Raw genomic sequence first — 18,484 nt, forward strand, 5'->3', positions numbered from 1 at the left:
AGCAGTGTTGCTCTAATAAACATATTTTGGATAAAATATATTGTTTTTCCTCATTATTGTTACACACAGAAAGTAAGATAAGATAAGATAAGATAAACCTTTATTGATCCCACGAATGGGAAATTCAGTTTCCCTAGGACCCCGGTGTAAAGCACCGAGAACCTGGAGTGGCCACACTTCAGGGTGCCGCCGTACAGATTAGGGAGAAACATAGAGAGATAAACATTAGGAGGAGACAAAAAAAATATGACCAGAGATTTTTCTTGTGAACAGGACAACAGTCTGTGTGCATGCAAAAAAATCCCCATAGCACATACAGCATTGATAACACAGACAGTAAGCAGTGAGAGGCGTGATTCATTCAGAGAGGGAGGGGGGGAGCCAGAGGCCTGGCACACAGTTTTTGTGTCAAAGTTCGCGGTGGAAGGCGAGAGCCATCTCTGACAGTCTCCGTGTGGGGGTAGGAGCAGGTAACCAAGACGATGACCTTCTGGGAGAAATTTGTTTGGGTGCCAATACAGATAATCATGAATGACAAGACACAAACTACGCCACGCCCCCCCTGAGCCAAACACATATCCAGATGAGGACGGTCCGTCCAGACATGTGGGTACTCCCACACCATGACTCCACGTGGAAAAAATAATGCCAATTGCGTTGAGAGACCACCTGATCAAATCAATTTTCTTTGCTAAAGTTCGAAGAACAACAGAGGTGTCAATTCCAGGTTCAGAAAGTAAAAGTCCTCACCAGGACTTTGCTCAGGCTTTCTGGATTGTGTTGATTCGACTAATTTTACCTGGATTGCACTAATTAGAAAATCTAGCAAGCTTGAGCAAAATCTTGGTGAGGACTTTTACTTTCTGAACCTGGAATTGACACCTCTCAGCGACCTTGGGTTTGAGAAAGGCGCTATATAAAATAAACATATTATTATTACCTCTGAAGAACAACGTCAGGAAACTAAGACGAGACAAAGAAGCTGAAACAGAGGGAGTGCAGGAGCAGAGATATAGTGCGACCGCCTCTCATGAAAGCCAGAAGGGAAAAAAAAGTATCAAATAGAAAAGAGTCTACTACTGTAGACTACTAAACTACTGTAAAACTACTGTAGAGGAAGACGCCTGTTGCATGTTTCATGAGTACATCTGCAGACACCTAATTAAACCGCAGTCAGTTACCACTGAAAAAAATGTTGAGTGAACCAGGTCACCCATATACCCACACACCAAAAACCTGGTGTACAGTACACTTTCAAATGGATGATCTATAGATAGATAGATAGATAGATAGATAGATAGATAGATAGATAGATAGATAGATAGATAGATAGATAGATAGATAGATAGATAGATAGATAGATAGATAGATAGATAGATAGATAGATAGATAGATAGATAGATAGATAGATAGATAGATAGATAGATAGAAGTTTAACAGAGATATTATATAGAAAGTACCAACTGCTTATAGGTATATTTTTCGGGCCACATCAGAGGTGCTAGAGAAAGTGATGTGTGGTGGTAAGAACTGTGGACCACTGAGCTGCTTCTGTAAAAGTAGCAAATGCTAAAAATACTAACGCTACTAATACTAATGCCAAGATACTTTGTGAAACAGAGATGACCAGAGATGAGGATACAAGGTTTATATCTGCACGACACCTCGTGTTGTAACAGTCCGGCACGTATCCTTTCAGCTGGCATCTCCCAGGTGTGTGTGAGTCTTCAGGATCCTGCACTCTGTAATGTCCTCACTCTGTGTTCTCTTACATATTCCATGTCACAATGACTGCAACAATTACACACACAACAATCTTCACTTGTCTGAACAGAGAAAACATCGTGGTCAGATAGCATGTGAAATATGCAGAGCTAACACTCCATAACCACACAAAGGCACTGGTAAAACGAGCAAGTGTAAAAAGTTTCACACTTCACCTCAAGTCCTTTCCACTCAAACAACTGAACTCATCATCTACGTTTATTCACTACCAACCGGCCTGACTGCAAATTTCTACCAGCAAACATCTGGCTTGTTAAAATGGTGGGGCGAGAAACATTGTTAAAAGACAAGATTTCATCCAGAGTAAATGTCCAGACAACAGATGATAAAGGTTTGTTGTCCGTTGAGCCTGTCCTCAGTAAAGTCTTTCTGAAGGCCTCCACCCTTACGCCGTTCACGTAGTGTGGCTGATCATATCTGTTTATCTGCACATGTGCTGGTTCATGCTTGCTGTTCTGCATTTACACCATTAATTACACGTATCTATCATTCAACGTCTCTGTGGTTAGCACCCTGCACTTCACCCTGCGCACAGACCTTGATGAAAAACAACTCATTCCTTTGTCTTACCATCAAGAAAGAACTTAAATAACAAATAGTTATTTATATGTTCAAATAATTGACATTTGTCACTAAAAAATTATATATACAGGTGTATCCCAATAAATTAGAATATCAGAATGTTTATTTATTTCAGTAATGATACAAAAAGTTAAACACATTATATAGATTCTTGACAAACAGAGTGATCTATTTCAAGTGTTTATTTCAGTAGGTCAACATTTCTGAATTAAAAATCATTTTTTCAGTTGGTCTTATATAATATTATATAAAAATGGGTTTTCATTGGCTGTAAGCCATAATCATCAACACCAACAGAAACGCCCAGGGTGTTGGGTGATGAGGAGGCAGTGTTGAGAGGAACGAGATTAAATATAAATGATTAAATACAAATCCAAAATCAGGGTCATTTAAACAGTCTGGGTTCATAGCAGGTAGGCAATCGGACATGGAGCAAAAACCAACACAGACATGAGAGAGACATGAAGAATAATAATAGTAAAATAATGGAATCAGAGACAAAACCAGGGAAAAAAAGTAAAGCAAACACCAAACAACTCAACAACATAGAAAGGGTAGCTAGGGAAGTACAAGACCCAACAGAGACACCAATGTGACTTACAATGACCAACAAAACAGAAGCCAAAATACAGGGTCTAAATACAAGACTAAATGATGCACAAACAAGACACAGGTGGGAATGATAATCAGGGGGCGGGGTTACAAATGACATGGGTGTGGCAGGAGAACACACAGGAAAGCAAAACAAGGAGATGACAAGTAACAGAGGAGGGGCTAAACAGAACACTACAACAAGACTGACGGGGGGGGGGGGGGGGGCGGAGTCAGGTGGGACATTTTATCTTTTAAAAACAATAATTTATACATTTTTATGATGTAATTTATTTTAAAAGTGGCATAAATCATGAACTGAACAATATTGTGTTTTGTGTGTATTTGTGTGTGCTTCAGTCAGACTGCCTGACTATATGCATGTTGCATGTGAGATTTGTGTTGAGAGGATGAGCTAGGTGACTGTACTTCACCGCAAAGGAGGTGGAGGTGGAGGGAGAGAGAGGAGGAGGGAGAGAGAAAAAGAGAAAGAGAGAGAGACAGAAAGGGGGGCGATAGAGAGGTTGACTCTTTCTTGCCTGCAGCATGACATGGGTGGGGGTGCTGGCCCCTTACAGTATGGGTTCTCTCCTTCGTCTTCTCCAAAAGGTACGAAAGACAACAAAGGCAAAAAGCTGAAGACCGCAAGTCTTCACATCTTTGCATGGACTCCCAGTACCTAAAGCCAATGAATATAAGTGACAATGAGAATAATCTACATTAAATGGTTCTGTTGAAAAAAAATACAATAGAGTTTTAGCTAGAACTGTATTGAATTCATGAAACAATCATGTCTGCCCTTTTCTAAGACGCCTACTCTAGTTTGCCCAAGATGTTTTTCTCGATCTCCATGTGCCGTCCTATGACTGCCTTCAAAGGTGTGATGTTGCAAAGTCATCGCCAGGGGGCGCCTTACAGGCTGGTCAGGAAAAAAACTGCTGACCCCAGTCTTCTGCATACAAACCTCAATCGTCGTACTTCAATCGCAACACACCATCATTCGCCGCTGAGCTTCTGTGACTGTGAGAATTGTGAACTCTGTCTGTTGACTGAATATGATATGACGATTTCATTAAAGCACTCAGTTCAGATTCTGTGTCGTTGTGCACATGCCACTGATGTACCTGTCTGTTGAATTATTTTTTATTACATTGTTTAAAACACACGATTATTGTGTATCACAGTATATTCAGCATTGCAAAAGTTATTCTTCAATGTTCTTTGTTCCATTAATGTCCACAACGTAAAAAGGACAATTTGGTTCATTTCATACTGTAGTCGTGTTTGTTTTCATTAGCTACATTGTGAATACACAATAACATTTGGCTATTATGCAACCCTTAGTGATTATATAATAACCAATACACATATGTGCCTGCCTTGCATATTTCATAAAGTAGAATTAGCCCTGAAGTGCCTAGAGGCCTTGACACCATGTGTTGGTCATAGCTGAGGGCTGAGTGTGGTGATGAGGTTAGAACTGGTCTCCTGTCATCTGCAATGTCTGCGATTTCCTCTCTGAGGTCAGTAATCATTTTCTTCCTGCCTGACTCTAAAGTCCTTCCTGTATCTCTCACATTCCTTCTGTAAATATTTCTCCCCTTCTCTGAGTCACCAGTATGCTGAACGCCATAGCAACTCTGCTTATCTGCAGCGTGAGTGGAAGGGGTCCCGGCGTTCACACTGTAAATAAAATCCTAAATGTTAAATCAGCTTTCACCCGTTGGCTGAAGGTATATTATGCTAAGGATTAAACCAATTCAAACACTCATTTGTGTCAGTGTCAGTTAATATATTTTAATACATTTTAAATCAAGCCTGGAGAACTATGCAATACTCTGGAGAACTGTACGATACTGTGGGGATGTTGTCTTTCGTTGTTTTCTATCTGTTTCATCTTGCCCTCGGTCCACTCCTCTGTTTACTCGTTACTTTCTTCATTAAGGACTGTTCTGTTACATCTCACTGCTTCACTGTATCTCCCTGGACGGACTCCTGCAAGACGAAGGCCTCTCCTGTGGGCGCCGTGCCCCTCCTCAGCAGCACACATCACCTGTGCAGGACAGGCCACTCCAGGCTGAGCCCATGCAGCTGGGGGAGCCGGACCCCAGATCAGATTGTATCTCAGCCCCTACTGCGGAGAAGCAGACCACCATCTCTGCCTAGCTGCTCTCTCTCTGGAGAACCAGGCCCAGTTGGATGGATGGTCAGTTCTCCCACCTCCATTTTGTTCCCGTTGTCATTCTGGGTCACGCACAAGGGCCGATGTGGGAGTGGTGGGGAACATAACGGATCAGCCTAGCCGAGGAGATGGAGATGGAGGTGCTTCCATCCCGTCTGGCTGTCAGAGGGAGGCCTTGTGGGGCCCATTCTGGACTTACGGGTCAGCACCACTCACCATCAACAGCTCTCCATTTATATTCTAGATGCCTCCACACACTGTTTCTCACACAGATAGTAACCTCATTTTCTGTGTTAGTGAGCTGATCTTCCAGTGGTCCACCTAGTGCCTACAGCATCCGGTTCTGACCCTCCAGTCCACAGACATCAGGTCTCCCAATGGTAGTGCAGGCCTGTCTGTCCCAGCGCTCTGTCTTCAACCTGCTAAAGCCACTCTGCTTATTCTCTGAACCTTGGACTGAGAAGAGCTGAACTGAAACCATGAACACACAGATCTAAACACTCTGGAGAATAATTTAGAAACTGAATCTAAAACTGAATCTAAAAGCTTTCTTAAACATTTAAGCATTTTGACACAATATTGTGCAGGAGCTGAAGTGTGACTTGCATAGCTCTCAGTCATTCACACTTTTTTTCACTCTTATAATCACTTACATGCACACGCACACACACACACGCATGTACGCATACACGCACGCATACACACACACACACACACACACACACACACACACACACACACACACACACACACACACACACACACACACGCACGCACACTATTTGTTTCTGTTCAGCCTCAAAAACCATTTCCTTTGTACCACATTTTTCCACACCATGGCGGAGGAGGGGCATTTTAACAAAACTGGATGAAACAGGGCTTGACAGCCCACTTTGACGAATGTCTCTGTGAACAATCACACAACCCTGTTTGACAGCCACCTTCTCTTCCTCTGAAGGTGTACAGTAGGATTCCAAACAAGATACATCCACAAATCATTGTGGGGTTTAACATTCATTTTCTAGTGGAAAGCAGAAGTGAACAAACTTTGGATGTCAGCTAAGTGATTTGTTTAGGGCTTCACACGCTTCTTCTCTGTTCAACGCATGATTCTGGAGGGGGATTCCACCATATTTGAACAGATTGCTCTCTTCCGGTCTTCTAAGTCATCAAGCACTTGTTTCATAGAGAGTTTATCATATATATATAGAAAAACCACAACCAGGTTATAAATGTACTTATTTCTGCCCATACAAAGCAGAGAACGTCATATGGCCAGCAGTTAAATGGTGTGAAGGTGGTGTGTAGCCAGCAGCACAGCAGTGTGGAGGAGTCAAACAGCACATCTCCACATATGGCACTAGTTTGACATGCACTGACTTAACATGCAATACAGTTAGCATTGGTTTTATATATAGAGTTATACAGAGTTAACTGTTGCTTTCAGATCAAATGAACTGATATTTATGCTGTAAATATTTGCTTTGTAGAGGAAGACTCCATGGAAACTGGACTAAACTCTTCCAGCCTGAAGGAAAGATGGAAAAATCTCAGCACTGTTTCAGCCCTGTTCAGAGTGCTGTGGGTATCTATGGGCAAAGCCTAGGTTTATATAGAGGTTCATAATGGCTGTTTTCAAATGCATTGAACATACTACTGATCCTTCTCTGATCAAGGATCAAGTATAATCATGTATATATGTCACTCATGTAGGATGACCTTCATATGGGCCGGTCCAGGTCTCCAGTCCTAGTGTAACTACACACGGAAGCAGGTTTGAGTTTTACTAGTTGACAATTACAACAATCCAAATTATCGTCAGGCATTACAGTTGTTACTGCTGTCTCAAAACCTTCCTGTTTAGATCTGCTTTTAGTTAAGAAACTCTAACTCTGTTCTAATGATTTTAATAGTTTTTTTAAATATTTCCTTTATTACATTATTTTATTTAGTTACATTTTATGTATATTCTATTATTTTAATAGTTTTGCCATCTTATTTACTTTATTACATTATTTTATGTTGTTTCCTTTTTATCTTTAATTTCTTTTAATATTTTCTTTTTGTCTTCTTATCTTTGCTTCCTTTTAATGTTTTTTCTATTTATTCTATAAGGCACTTTGAGTTGCATGTATGTATGAAAGGTGCTATAAAATAATAATAATAATTATTATTATTATTATTACATTCAACTGAGGAGTCCATAGGACTCTGGTATGATGAGAGGAGAATGTTAGCACCCACAGTGAGACTCATATGTGTGTTCTCTGCAGCACAGAGCTTGAATTTAATAGAAGGTGTCGCTCAGAGAGCCTGTGACTCAAATACACCGACTAGTGAAGCGAGTGAAGCACGTTCTCATGTTTTTATAACACATGCTGACACCACTAACACCACAGAAGGTTTCAGACAAAGTGGGTGAGTGGAGGAGGGGGGAGGGTGGAGGAGGTGGTGGGTGGGTTGGAGGGTGGGGAGTCAAATGCAGAATATGCATTCAAAACTGTGAAATATTGATGTGAATATTAAGTGTAAAGTACAAATGAAGGTAAGCCATGTTGATGTCAGCATGCAGCACCAATCAGGGAGGGTGAAGATTTTAACTTAAACCTAAACATCAATCACATCAACATGTGTCTTTAGAGGTTGTAATGAGGGGGGGGGGGGGTGTTAATCTACTCCACCCAGAGTGCAACACTGATCACAATCTCATAGGCCTGTAGTCATACAGCACAGCTGGGATCTAAACTTGGGCTGCAATTAGAAGAGTCTTGTGTGACTGAGCCTTAGATCATTTAAGATGCTAATTTGTATGTATCTGAGACTGGATATGCTGAAATCAAACAAACCACAAAAGCCATCAAAGCCTTCACCTTCTGTCCTATCTCCAGTTTTCATATGTGCAAGTAGCAGACTGTGATGATGAAGGTCATGATGCTCTTTGCTAGCTCCGTCCTATCTGACTGGAATGTGTTTTCTTTTTTAGTATTTTAGAATGTACGAGACAGACAGTTGTTCTTGATGCTAAATGTGTTTATTAAAGCACAACTACTAGCTTTGTTCTTACATAATACACATTCTCTATTTTAAAGATGTGCCTGAGTTGTTTAATGCAGTTGTGTACTTAGAACTTCAGATGCAGGTTTGTGGAAACTTGGATGAATTCCAGCATGAGATTTCACCTGTAATATTTAAATACAATTTACATTTGAAAGGCATTGAGCATTTATAAACTGCATTACCAAGAATTTTAGTTAAAAATGTTTTTGTACCTCATTAGCAGATGCCAATATTAGCACAGACAGTTCCTGGACCATCAGTGGTAGAAAGTTCCTCAATTAAAACATCAGTGTATTGGGAAACCAGTTGCAAACACACAGACTTCAGGAGGCCAATCTGATTACAGATTTGGCTCAGTCCAATTTTAATAGTATCCTGTGGTAAAACAGAAATGAGCATATTATCACAATACAAGTTACTTTGTGGTCCGGACGGAAGTGCGACCACTCACCGCATTTGCTTTGGACCCAAGCTGTCTTTTAAGTGTTGTTACGACCCATTTACATGCCCAGCAGGACCCTGGAAACAATGCCTCAAGGGTCAGCAAGTCCGTCTTATTGAGGGAACCATGAGATCTGGCCAAAACGTCCTAAGCAACAAGATAACAGCCATCACAACTGAAAACAGGTTACATAAGGCAGCTGTACTTGCATGTTGTAACTGAAACTGATAGAAGTTAATTCCCTGAGGAAGCCCGTGTGACCCTGTGTAGTATATTCTACCACTACAGAGAACATACTGTACCCCCATGGTTCATCTTGTGGGTATATGGATTAACTGATGACATCTATGCTATAATAATGTAGCTGGGGAAAATAGAGAGTTGGATGGGGTGATTGACGTACCAAATTCTCATGGAGTTCATCCTCAGCAATGTCAACATTCAGATATTCCAAGTGCATCGCCCAGGCTGAAGAGCAAAGGAGTGTTGACAATACGCTGCACAACCATAGAACCAGGTCAGACCGTCACTATGTTAAAATGCTGTCTCTCCTATGGGGGACCAGGGTTCACTCCCTGTCTGGGCAAGTGCTCTATGTTATACCAACAAACGTCCTTGGGCAAGACACCCAACACTACACTCACCTACCTCTGTAACAATTTCTGAGTTGCTCTGGGTAAAGGCATTTGATAGATGCATCAAAACATTTTACATTAAACAGCATTTAGCACTGAATTTGTATAGTCAAAAGTTGGCCTTGATTCCGTTTTGTAAAATAGAAGGATAACTACATATCTTACAAGATGAGTGGGATTAATGTGGGTCTTACCTGAGCCTGTGAGTATAAGAGCAATGAGGATGTTTTGAAGCATGCTGGTTGACAAAAGCTGAGAAAGATACTTGAATTCTTGATGCCTGACTGAAATGAGCACCTTCGCTATCTCATGGGCCTCTTAAATAGTTCCCTAACCCACTTAATCATTTGTAAAGCACTTTGAATGACCATTGTGTATGAAAGGTGCTATATAAATAAACTTGCCTTGCCTTGCCTTGCCTTGCCTTAATCTACATATACCTCAGTTCACAACAGAAGTGGGTGCCAAGGTGTGGTTTATAAGAACATATAGACCATGTAGACATGTAAAATTTGAGATGTAACACTACCACCACCATAGTACGAATGCTACGTACAGAATTCACACATTCATACACTCACCGGCCACTTTATTAGGTACACCTTTATTAGTACACCCGGTGTGGTCTTCTGCTGCTGTAGCCCGTCCACCTCAAGGTTCGACGTGTTGTGCGTTCAGAGATGCTCTTCTGCATGCCTCGGTTATAACGACTGGTTATTTGAGTTACTGTAGCTGTTCTATCAGCTCGAACCAGTCTGGCCATTCTCCTCTGACCACTGGCATCAACAAGGCATTTGTGCCCACAGAACTGCTGGTCACTGGATATTTTCTCTTTTTCTGACCATTCTCTGTAAACCCTAGAGATGGTTGTGCGTGAAAATCCCAGTAGATCCGCAGTTTCTGAAATACTCAGACCAGCCCATCTGGCACCAGCAACCATGCAACGTTCAAAGTCACTTAAATCACCTTTCTTCCCCGTTCTAATGCTTGGTTTGAACTGCAGCAGATTGTCTTGGACATGTCTACATGCCTAAATGTATTGAGTTGCTGCCATGTGATTGGCTGATTCGACATTTGCGTTTGAGCAGTTGGGCAGGTATACCTAATAAAGTGGCCGGTGAGTATAGTTTAACTGTGTTGCAATCTTTTCATGCTGATTCACACTGTAAAATTGCCTAAAGAACTTGGTAGCAGTGTTGTATTTAGGCACAAAAATCACACTCACGTACTGAATTTAGAGAAGGTGTGTGTGTTCTCATTAAGGTCATAAGGGCTTGGATTAGAATTCCCTGTCTGAGCTGCTCATGGACGTTGCAGATCCTGTTTGTTTCTTCTGAACCAAAGAGGAGTTCTAGACTTAAAAAATGTTTTATTAAAAAATTAACAAGTATAAATAAACAAAAAATGGCCCATTGAAGTGAATGGAATTGATGCTGCCTTCTCTCAACAGCTCTAGGCCCAAGTCAATAGCCCAGATGAGTTGTAGAAAGAGTGATTGGCTGTGGTGGGTGAAACAGCCACTTTGACCAAGTTGAGTGAATGATTCACGGTGGGTAGTCTGATATGCTGGAGAGGACGACTGAAGAACTTTGTATTTATGCCATTCCTAAATTGCTGCGAAGGACACTAGTTCATCTTAATTCTACACTATTGTTTATCCACAGTTGTGGGAGTTTTTACGCAGTTCCTGAAATTCAGTATGTATGATGCAGTCACTTTGCTCACATGTTGTATATGGTTATTTTATAGTGGTGGAAGCTGTAGGTAGTTGTGGGAGTTCTACATTGTGGAGGGAGTAGAAGCCCCCTCAGGTAATATGATCAAGCCCCTGTTTCTACTTTGTTTGTACCTTTTGCAGGTTTAGTCATTGTTTAGTTCCTTGGTTTTAATTTATTGGTGAGTTGGCCCCACAAGGTGTGTGTTTGAATGGTTTGTGTTTAGTAGAGCCAGTGCTGCACATGTTATATACTCTGTGAAACTGAGTGAGGTCACTAGTGTGTTATGGTTTTATGTTTATAATGGGGGTTTGGATGTGACAAATGGGGAGTGTGGTGTATATGGTATTTTAAGCTTCTGTACCTGAGTGGCCAGTGTAAATCATTGGAGTGGACATGGACACAATTGGCTCTGTTCATGAGGGGTCATGAGGTTGTTTTTTTTTTTTTTGGTTAACTATTCAGAGGTCATTTAATGCAGATGCCGCACAACACACATCGGCTAAATGTTTTGATCAAACAAGAAATCCAAAGTATGGACTAGGACTGTACAATAAGTGTTCACTCAGAGTGCTAATGACTCAAATTCACCTGCTAGTATTCATGACGCATGCTGAATAACACGACCCCATAGTGGTTTATTTCCACGTGCGGTTGAGCCTCACTGCTTAGCACCACATACGGTTTTAGACAATGTGGGTGGGGAAAAGTAAGAAGAATGATCTAGAAGTCTGTTCTTTAAAAACCTTTTATTTTAACACAACCAGCTGGCTGAAACCACTTGGATGGTTCTGCTCTCTGTTGATGTAAAATTCTATGATAAAATATAATACATCTGTACGAGTATCTCTGTTATGCACACATTCTGTACACACTCTCATAGGCCTGTAGTCATACAGCACAGCTGGGATCTAAATTTGGGCTGCAATTAGAAGAGTCTTGTGTGACTGAGCCTTAGATCATTTAAGATGCTAATTTGTATGTATCTGAGACTGGATATGCTGAAATCAAACAAACCACAAAAGCCATCAAAGCCTTCACCTTCTGTCCTATCTCCAGTTTTCATATGTGCAAGTAGCAGACTGTGATGATGAAGGTCATGATGCTCTTTGCTAGCTCCGTCCTATCTGATTGGAATGTGTTTTCTTTTTTAGTGATGGAGCACAGTGCGTAAGGGGTAACACTTGCTGCAACCTCCTTCTTGTGTTCTGCCTACTGGCAATATGAGCATATATCTTGTACGTCAATGGGAAGAAAGTACAAGACAGACAGTTGTTCTTGATGCTAAATGTGTTTATTAGAGCAACACTACTGGCTTTCTTCTTACCTAATGCATTATGGACATTTCTGAGTTGCTCTGGGTAAAGGCAGCTGCCAGATGCATCAAATAGTTTAGATTAAACAGCATTTAGCACTGCATCCAGTCACTGCATGTGGTCACTCAAGTTTGTCTACAGTGCAGTGGATGGATGCCAATGTCTCAAAATGCTCCCAAGTCTATGTTACCTATGTTACATAAAGGACTCATGTATAACATTACCAACCATGAAGACGTTTGGGACTGAACAGGAATTACATAAATAACTCATCAATATAAATACACACCAAGATTAACTTTATTTATCCCTAACATCTTTTCTTAGTTTTTCTCTCTTTAAATTGTTGTCATGGTGACCGGCGTCGGCCAGAGGAGGATGGGTTCCTTCCCTGAGTCTTGGTTCCTCTCAATGTTTCTTCCTCATGCCCTTAGGGAGTTTTTCCTTGCCACTGTCACCCTTGGTGACACTCACTGGGGGCTTGGACTCGGACACTTGTAAAGCTGCTTTGTGACAACAACTGTTGTAAAAAGTGCTATATAAATAAAATTTGAATGATTGATTGAATTTGTAAACTGAAAAGTTGGCATTGATTCTGTTTAGAAAAATAGAAGGATAAACACATCTTACAAGATTAACATAGGTCTTACCAGTGAGTACAAGAGCAATGAGGATGTTTTGAAGCATGCTGGCCGAAATAAAGGCTGATAAAGATGGAACTTAAATAGCTCTCTCACCCTCTTAATCTGCATAGACCACAGTTCACACCAGAAGTGGGTCTCAGAATGTTCTCTACCACTAGTCTTGAGTTCTCATGGTGAGGTTTTGAATAAGCTTTAGACTAGCTCTGGTGCCGCCATGAGCAAACATGCAGTTGGCTTAGTCCAACCTGTATGAGTAAATATTAATTCACATAGATCTAATGAATGGAACATAGTTAGTTTGCTAGGCGTTAGTCAGGTATTTATTTGTATGTTAAATGTTAAGATAATAAATGTAAAGTAGGTACTTTGAGGTACTCCTCACCTCTTTTCCTAAAGTATTTGCTGCCTTGCTAAGGCTGCTGTCTTGCTAATCTGATAATCACAGTTTATACAGTACACCTACACCAGACAAATGACAGGAATGTGACCAATCTAGATCTCCGAAAAAGGAGTGGGAAACCATCAACATAGACTTAGTCCATCTCCTAGAGGGGCTTAAAGGAGGTGTAGAGAAGAAACTGGACAAGATTGGGGAAATCATCTACAGGTATGGGGCAGAGAGATTTGGGTTGAAAAGCAAGCGTCATAAGGTACCGAAGGAACCACCTCATGCCAAGTCCAGGAGGCAAAGAGAGATTGAAAGGCTTGTGAAGGAAAGAAGGTGTCTGAGAAAACAGTGGAAGAAGGCAGCGGAAGAGGAGAAGAAAGGACTTGAGGCACTCCAAGGTGACATCAAGCAGCACCTGGCAACGCTGAGAAGAGCTGAATATCTGAGAAAGCAGCGCAAGAAGAAGGAGAGAACGAGGAGTGCCTTCTACAGAGATCCCTACAAGTTCGTGAAAATCCTATTTTTCAAAGAAAAATCTGGAACCCTCAAAGCACCCATAAGGGAACTGGAGGAGCACCTGAGGAAGACCTCCTCTGACAATTAGAGGCACGTGCCAGCCAGCATTCCAGGTGCCAGCATGCCACCAATCCAACAGGCGGAACACCAGATGGAAACAAGGCCCACTACATGGAGTGAAATTGAGAGCGCAGTAAAGCGGGCAAGAGCAGCATTAGCCCCTGGGCCCAATGGCGTTCCATATAGGCTCTATAAGAACACACCGGGAGTCTTGAGGTACCTCTGGAAGCTGATGAGATTGGCATGGGAAAAAGGAATTATACCAAAGGCATGGCGAAGGGCGGGAGGGATCCTGATTCCCAAAGAGAAGAACTCCTCAACCATTGAACAATTCCACCAGATCAGTCTCTTGAATGCGGAAGGGAAGATATTATTCAGTATTGTGGCTCAGAGGCTCTCAGCTTTTCTGCAGAAGAACAACTTTGTTGACACCTCAGTGCAGAAAGCAGGGATAAATGGATTCTCAGGCTGTCTGGAACACACAAATGTCATCTGGTACCAGATACAAATGGTGAGGAAGAAGAAGAAAGGCCTGTATGTGTTCTTCCTAGATCTTGCCAATGCTGGTTAAAGCTTACTGCCTTCAGTAAGGACCTTCAGTTTTGTGTAACAGCGCATGATAGAACAGCTGCCTGGCAGCACCTTGAGGTTGGCATTATGGCGGGCTGTACCATTTCCCCACTGGCATTTACTATAGCAATGGAACTCATCATCCGAGCATCACGATAGGTGGTCGGAGGCAGTGCCGTTTCAAGGTATTTGGGGGCCCCAAGCAAAGACACCAACCGGGGCCCCCCCAACCTCCACACCAGAAATCTCATGCCCAAACCCCCCTCCGGCCAAAAAAAAAAACATATCTGGCCGCAGTCCACCTTCAAGAACCACAGCATATACACCTCAAACTAACTACTTTACAAATTTACTACTTGTAGCTGAACATAGCAGATTTAAGTATGGGATTACCCGGGACGTATATATTGTTTTTAGCCTACCTGCTGCTAAATTACACCATTTGTACAGGTAGGCCTAATTTATCCAGTGTAAATCATCACTTACCACTGTCTTGTGTTTTTTTTAGGGGTGGGCATAGATTAATTTTTTAAATCTAGATTAATCTCACTGAAATCTTGAAATTAATCTAGATTAATCTATATTAAAATGGCTCATATGCGTGCTACCCAAGTAATGACTAAAAGTCAGTTTTTGAGATAGGATTTCTTAATACAGAGGGTGCATTAGACCAGGGGCTCATCTCCTGTTTCCAAAATGCATCAATGACTGCTTGAGGAAGCTGTTCTACTTTGATACTTGAAGAAAAAAAAAACATGCTCAATTAAATGTAGGCTACTTGTGTTCAACGGTTTATTCAGTTAAACATGAATTTGTAAGCCTACATACTGTATATTAAAAGGGGTTGATAACATGTTTATTCAGCTAAACATGATATTTGAAATGTAAGCCAACATTTAGTACATTTAATCTCACGGACATAATTTGGGGGGGACTTTTTCAAAAGCCGGTTTGGTCCTCTGAAGTTTTAACGGTTAAAAATAAATATTTAAATAGCGACGAATCTAGCGCTAGGACCATGCAGAAAACGACCGCTCCGAGCTCCGCTCCGGTAATATTTTACGTTCCTAAAAATGAATTTTCCATGAAGCAAACCTGGCGACTTCGTGGCTGCATCCATGTAAACACACGTACGATTTTTAATTCACAGGTTTGAAAACTCGTTCTCGCCCCTACTGTGCAATTTGGTTAGGAATACAGCCGAGCTAAACTGTCAAGTTGAAAGTCATCATAGTTTGCTTACCCATTTAGTAGATATATTAACGGCGATAATTTTTATATCGCCCGATAAGAGTATCAAATTAACGAACGCCGTTAACGGCCCACCACTAGTTTTTTGTGTTCCTCTTCCTTCTTTTGTTTTCTCTTTTGGCTTCCTGATGGATAAATTCGCTTCATGGTTAAGTTTCATATTTGCCGGTGTTCCTAAAACTTGGCTGTCTGCCAGGACAGTGTCTGCCTGCCTTAAGCAGCTGGTGGGAGGGGCCCCTTGAGGGGGATTCTGAGAACAGTGTCATTGCTCATGACTTTGAGAATGTAAAGGGGGGCTCACACAGTTTGTCGCTGCATTTAATTCTTAACCTGTTGTTGTCTGGGGGCCCCAGGCCAGCTTGGGGCCCCAAGCAATTGCCTGGTTTGCCTGCCCCATCGCGACGGGCCTGGTCGGAGGGGAACGATTGAAGAACGGGCAGCTACTTGTCTACAGTCTTCCTCCGATCAGGGCTTATATGGATGACATGACAACAATAACAACAACAGCCGCATGCACCAAACACCTACTGGATAAACTCCAGAGAAACATTCGAGGGGCACAGATAGCCATCAAACCCAGCAAATTCTGCAGCATCTCTACTGTACTGTATTGCACTACCATTCCAACCATTGCACATTGTAAATAATTTTATATTTGTATTTTGTATTTCTTGAAAGTATGTTTGTTTTTATATTTCCATAATTCTTGTATTCTTCTATTCTTTTTATTTCTTATTTATTTACATTATTACATCCAGGGCGGACAGTAAAGTAGGAATTTCATTGTACAGGGAAGCTTGCTCCTTACTGTGCATATGACAATAAAGCTTTGAATCCTTGACTCTACGAGGTCACTTTATCCCATGCCAACCGGCTGAAGAGGCTGGTGAATACGCAGGCGAGGAAGTGGCTTGGACTGCCCAAATGCTTTAGGAGCATAGGCCTGTATGGTAATGGAGCCCTCTCCCTCCCAGTCCCAAGCCTTGTGGAGGAAAATAAGTGTGCCAAAGCTAGGCTGGAAATGACCCTCACTGAATCCCGGGATCCACTTGTCAGAGGTGCGGCTTCAACACTTGCAACAGGGAGGAAATAGAAACCATCAGTAGCAGTAGCAGTGGCAAAGGCCACCCTCAGGCACCGGGATATAGTAGGACATGTCCAGCATGGCAGTAGTGGTCTTGGCATGCAAGCAACAACACCCACATGGCAAATGGTCTATCAAAGCGAACAACGTCACATGGTAGTGGAGGAGGTTCGCCATCAGGAGGAAGCAGCTAGGTGTGCCAAAGCAGTTGCCCAAGCACAGCAAGGCCAATGGATGAGGTGGGAGAGGGTTGAGATGAGGAGAATAATATGGAATGAGCTGTGGAGCATGGAGGCTAACAGGCTTAGTTTCATCATCAGGGCCACATACACTACCATTCAAAAGTTTGGGGTCACAATTTAGTGTTTTCCCTGAAATCTCATACTTTTTTTATCAAATGAGTTGCAAAATGAATAGAAATATAGTCCAGACATTGACAAGGTAGAAATAATGTTTTTTTTTTATTTGAAATAATTTTCTACTTTAAACTTTGCTTTCGTCAAAGAATGCTCCCTTAGCAGCAATTACAGCATTGCAGACCTTTGGCATTCTAGCTGTTAATTTGCTGAGGTAATCTGGAGAAATTTCACCCCATGCTTCCAGAAGCTGCTCCCACAAGTTTGATTGGGTTGATGGGCACTTTTTTCGTACCATACGGTCAAGCTGCTCCCACAACAGCTCAATGGGGTTGAGATCTGGTGACAGCGCTGGCCACTCCATTACCGATAAAACACCAGCTGCCTGCTTCTTCTCTAAATAGTTTGTGCATAATTTGGAGGTCTGCTTTGGGTCATTGTCCTGTTGCAGGATGAAATTGGCTCCAATCAAGCGCTGTCCACAGGGTATGGCATGGTGTTGCAAAATGGAGTGATAGCCTTCCTTATTCAAAATCTTTTACCTTGTTCAAATCTCCCACTTTACCAGCACCAAAGCAACCTCATAACATCACATTACCTCCACCATGTTTGACAGATGGTGTCAGGCACTCTTCCAGCATCTTTTCAGTTGTTCTGCGTCTCACAAATGTTCGTCTGTGTGATCCAAACACCTCAAACTTTGATTCATCCGTCCATAACACTTTTTTCCAATCTTCCTCTGTCCAATGTCTGTGTTTTTTGCCCATATTAATCTTTTTCTTTTATTAGCCAGATATGGCTTTTTCTTTGCCACTCTGCCCTGAAGGCCAGCATCCCGGAGTTGCCTCTTCACTGTAGACGTTGACACTGGCGTTTTGCGGGTACTATTTAATGAAGCTGCCAGTTGAGGACCTGTGAGGCGTCGATTTCTCAAACTGGAGACTCTAATGTACTTGTCTTCTTGCTCAGTTGTGCAGCGGGGCCTTCCACTTCTCCTTCTACTCTGGTTAGAACCTGTCTGTGCTCTCCTCTGAAGGGAGTAGTACACACCATTGTAGGAAATCTTCAGTTTCTTGGCAATGTCTCGCATGGAATAGACTTCATTTCTCAGAACAAGAATAGACTGTCGAGTTTCAATTGAAAGTTGTTTTTTTTCAGGCCATTTTGTGAGTTTAATCGAACCAACAATTGTCTAATGCTCCAGATTCTCAACTAGCTCAAAGGAAGGTCAGTTTTATAGCTTCTCTAATCAGCAAAACTGTTTTCAGCTGTGCTAACCTACTTGCACAAAGGTTTTCAAGGGTTTTCTA

The 18,484-nt window shown here is 41.8% G+C and overlaps 1 protein-coding gene across 1 annotated transcript; it reads right to left on the reverse strand.

The window, feature by feature from the left end:
- Positions 1-8,166: 8,166 nt before the first annotated feature.
- Positions 8,167-9,825, reverse strand: LOC143480848 (antimicrobial peptide NK-lysin-like). Its single transcript, XM_076978708.1, has 5 exons — positions 9,469-9,825; positions 9,043-9,107; positions 8,649-8,786; positions 8,410-8,572; positions 8,167-8,319 (listed from the first exon to the last, which is right to left on the reverse strand). The coding sequence occupies exons 1-4, from the start codon at positions 9,509-9,511 to the stop codon at positions 8,414-8,416; spliced, it is 405 nt and encodes a 134-aa protein (XP_076834823.1). The 5' UTR covers positions 9,512-9,825; the 3' UTR covers positions 8,167-8,319; positions 8,410-8,413.
- Positions 9,826-18,484: the final 8,659 nt, after the last annotated feature.

The sequence above is a fragment of the Brachyhypopomus gauderio genome, chromosome 17, assembly GCF_052324685.1.
Source record: "Brachyhypopomus gauderio isolate BG-103 chromosome 17, BGAUD_0.2, whole genome shotgun sequence".
NCBI lineage: Eukaryota > Metazoa > Chordata > Actinopteri > Gymnotiformes > Hypopomidae > Brachyhypopomus > Brachyhypopomus gauderio.

What these genes read in the sequence shown, in the direction of transcription:
- LOC143480848 (XM_076978708.1), bottom strand. Translation starts at nt 9,511, where the DNA reads ATGCTTCAAAACATCCTCATTGCTCTTATACTCACAGGCTCAG. An exon ending in TCTTATACTCACAGGCTCAG is followed by an intron (nt 9,108 to 9,468) that starts GTAAGACCCACA and finishes TTTGCTCTTCAG; the next exon opens with CCTGGGCGATGCACTTGGAA. An exon ending in ATGAACTCCATGAGAATTTG is followed by an intron (nt 8,787 to 9,042) that starts GTACGTCAATCA and finishes CTTGTTGCTTAG; the next exon opens with GACGTTTTGGCCAGATCTCA.